At 49.1% G+C, this 1,705-nt stretch overlaps 1 protein-coding gene across 1 annotated transcript; it reads right to left on the bottom strand.

Annotated features, from left to right (window-relative positions):
• Positions 1 to 809: 809 nt before the first annotated feature.
• On the bottom strand, positions 810 to 1,295 carry LOC120981573 (octapeptide-repeat protein T2-like). Its single transcript, XM_040411111.1, has one exon. It carries the CDS (start codon positions 1,293 to 1,295, stop codon positions 810 to 812), a length of 486 nt encoding a protein of 161 aa, XP_040267045.1.
• Between the last annotated feature and the right edge of the window lie 410 nt (positions 1,296 to 1,705).

Here is a 1,705-nt window from a genome sequence, read left to right as displayed (position 1 = left end):
TGTCTCTCTTCCCCACTTTCCTTCTCACTTGTCTATCTTTTTCTCCTCCCCTCCCACTTGTCTCTCTTCCCTTCACCCCTATATTCTCTCTTCCTTTCACCCCAATGTTGTCTCTCTTCCTCTCCTCCCCTCTAACTTGTCTCTCTTCCTCTCCCCCCCTCTAACTTGTCTCTCTTCCTCTCCTCCCCTCTAACTTGTCTCTCTTCCTCTCCTCCCCTCTAACTTGTCTCTCTTCCCCCCCCCCCCCCCCCCTCTAACTTGTCTCTCTTCCTTTCCTTCCCTCTCACTTGTCTCTCTTCCTTTTACCCCAATGTTGTCTCTTTCTCTCCTTGTCTCTCTTCCTCTCCCCCCCTCTAACTTGTCTCTCTTCCTCTCCTTCCCTCTCACTTGTCTCTCTTTTTCTCCTTCCCTCTCACTTGTCATCTCTTTTCCTCTCATCCCCTCTCACTTGTCTCTCTTTCCTTCACCCCCATGTTCTCTCTCTTCCTTTCACCCCCATGTTGTCTCTCTTTCTCTAGTTTCTTTTCACTTGGTGTCTCTCTTACTCTCCTCCCCTCTCACTTGTCTCTCTTCCTCTCTTTCCCTTTCAATTGTCTTTCTTTTATTCCGATGTTGTCTCTCTTCCTTTCTCACTTGTTGTCTCTCTTCTTCTCCTTCCCTCTCACTTGTTGTCTCTCTTCCTCTCCTTCCCTCTCACTTGGTGTCTTTCTCTTTCCCTCTCACTTGTTGTCTCTTTTCCTCTCCTCCCCTGCCCTGTCACTTGTCTCTCTTCCCTTCACCCCCATGTTCTCTCTTTCTCTTCTTTCCTCTCACTTGGTGTCTCTCTTCCTCTCCTCCCCTCTTTCTTGTCTCTCTTCCTTTCCTTCCCTCCCACTTGTCTCTCTTCCTTTCACCCTGATGTTGTGTCTCTTCCTCTCTTTCCCTCTCACTTGACTCTCTTCCTCTGCTTCCCTCCCACTTGTCTCTCTTCCTCTCCTTCCCTCCCACTTGTCTCTCTTCCTCTCCTTCCCTCCCACTTGACTCTCTTCCTCTCCTTCCCTCCCACTTGACTCTCTTCCTCTCCTTCCCTCCCACTTGTCTCTCTTCCTCTCCTTCCCTCCCACTTGTCTCTCTTCCTCTCCTTCCCTCCCACTTGACTCTCTTCCTCTCCTTCCCTCCCACTTGTCTCTCTTCCTCTCCTTCCCTCTCACTTTTCTCTCTTCCTCTGATTTCCTCTTACTTGTTGTCTCTCTATCCTTCTCTATCATCTCTCCTTTCCTCTCATTTGGATCTCTTCCTCTCTCCTTCCCTCTCATTTGGATCTCTTCCTTTCCCCTTCCCTCTCACTTGTTGTCTCTCTTCCTCTCCTTCCCTCTCACTTGGTGTCTTTCTCTTTCCCTCTCACTTGTTGTCTCTTTTCCTCTCCTCCCCTGCCCTGTCACTTGTCTCTCTTCCCTTCACCCCCATGTTCTCTCTTTCTCTTCTTTCCTCTCACTTGGTGTATCTCTTCCTCTCCTCCCCTCTTTCTTGTCTCTCTTCCTTTCCTTCCCTCCCACTTGTCTCTCTTCCTTTCACCCTGATGTTGTGTCTCTTTCTCTTTTTCCCTCTCACTTGTCTCTCTTCCTCTCCTTCCCTCCCACTTGTCTCTCTTCCTCTCCTTCCCTCCCACTTTTCTCTCTTCCTCTGATTTCCTCTTACTTGTTGTCTCTCTATCCTTCTCTATCAT

This window comes from Bufo bufo, chromosome 11 (genome assembly GCF_905171765.1).
Source record: "Bufo bufo chromosome 11, aBufBuf1.1, whole genome shotgun sequence".
In the NCBI taxonomy this organism is placed as follows: domain Eukaryota; kingdom Metazoa; phylum Chordata; class Amphibia; order Anura; family Bufonidae; genus Bufo; species Bufo bufo.
This window is presented reverse-complemented; position numbering and strand designations above follow the sequence as displayed.

What these genes read in the sequence shown, in the direction of transcription:
- LOC120981573 (XM_040411111.1), bottom strand. Translation starts at nt 1,295, where the DNA reads ATGAGAGGGAAGGAGAGAGGAAGAGATCCAAATGAGAGGAAAGGAGAG.